The 1,314-nt window shown below is 31.5% G+C and overlaps 1 protein-coding gene across 1 annotated transcript; it reads left to right on the top strand.

Annotated features, from left to right (window-relative positions):
- Positions 1–325: 325 nt before the first annotated feature.
- Positions 326–1,255, top strand: Tsp_13910 (conserved hypothetical protein; the record flags this gene model as incomplete). The annotated part of the gene is made up of 5 exons (XM_003366311.1): positions 326–355; positions 441–533; positions 653–736; positions 806–1,006; positions 1,100–1,255. Coding segments are annotated over exons 1-5 (564 nt in total), but the record flags the coding sequence as incomplete, so codon positions are not given.
- Between the last annotated feature and the right edge of the window lie 59 nt (positions 1,256–1,314).

Raw genomic sequence — 1,314 nt, 5'->3', positions numbered from 1 at the left:
AAGTAAAATGCCACTAATGAAAGTGCATTATTCCTTTCATCGAGCATGGTCGTCAAACTGCACTTTTATTTATCGAATGTCTCATCGCTGCATAATTGATTTTCAAAATGAATTTCACCTTAAAAAACAGCATTCGCGATATCAATTATTCATACATAAGCAACACTGTTTAGCACGTTCTATTTATGACCAAGCGTTGAGACATAATTGTGTGTATATTTTTTTTAATTTACACGTTTAAATTTGTAATTTAATTTTGTTTATAATATATTGTGAAAACTTATCTACAGTAATTTGAAACAGAATACAAGTAAAGTGTTATTTGATGAAAGTTGTTTCACAAGCATGTTACAAGGTATGCGTAGAATGAGATTAATAATATTTTATTTAAATTGTAATAAGAACTTTCAATTTTTGAATGTTGTTCTTTGTAAAAGCAGAATGCAACAGAAAAGGAAACGACCACGTCTGAAGTGCGGCGCCACGATATGCGGTTCATTACGCCATTTTATAAAACAAAACAAAGCTCAGAGGTATGACTTTTTTTTAATTTGATTAGTTTATTATTTTAAAGCCATCAATAAATTGAACTGTTCATTTCATGTTATTAATTTTTTAAAAATGTGCTTTTACAAAGTTGAATCTACTTCAGAAACCAGGCATTGATTCGGAACTGAAAAGAGAAACAACTATGCAAACGAATTATGACCAGATGGATCGTCCGGCTGATTATAAAGTAATATTTTTGAATAAAACAAATTTTTAAAAATATTTACAAAGTTAAAACAAATAATTCAAATTCAAGGTGGAAAAGCAGGCGGAATATTACAAGCTGAGAATGATTGATCCAAAAGCTGAACCGCCGAAAACAAGCATCACTTCAAGTCAGACGTTGCCAGCTGAATTTTTAAGAAAAAAGAAAAACACCGATTTTCCGTCAAGTCACAGCAAACGTTCATTTGTCAAGCTGAATCCTTTGGAACGTCCGCAACGGCAACGACTTCGGGTACCATTTCACAATGATCAATTTCATAATTGATGATAATTCTATTATTATTATGTTTTCTCACACATTTCACATTTTATTAATTTTTAATAGAGTCTCGAAGTTCGTCCAATTACTCCACACGATTATTTGTCTGAAAGTTTGGAACGTCACAGAGCAATGTCACTTTCACCATTGCGAAGCAAACTTAAAATTAACGAAAAATGTGTCAACGAAGCTTGGGAAAGGCTACCTCGACCAGAGAAAAGGGTAAGTTTCAATTTTGCCTAAATTTTTAATATGCAATTTTTCTTTGGAAATTTCTTCTA

Source organism: Trichinella spiralis, assembly GCF_000181795.1.
Source record: "Trichinella spiralis strain ISS 195 chromosome Unknown Scfld6180, whole genome shotgun sequence".
NCBI lineage: Eukaryota > Metazoa > Nematoda > Enoplea > Trichinellida > Trichinellidae > Trichinella > Trichinella spiralis.
Note: the sequence above shows the minus strand (reverse complement) of the source record. Positions and strands in the feature narration are given on the sequence as shown.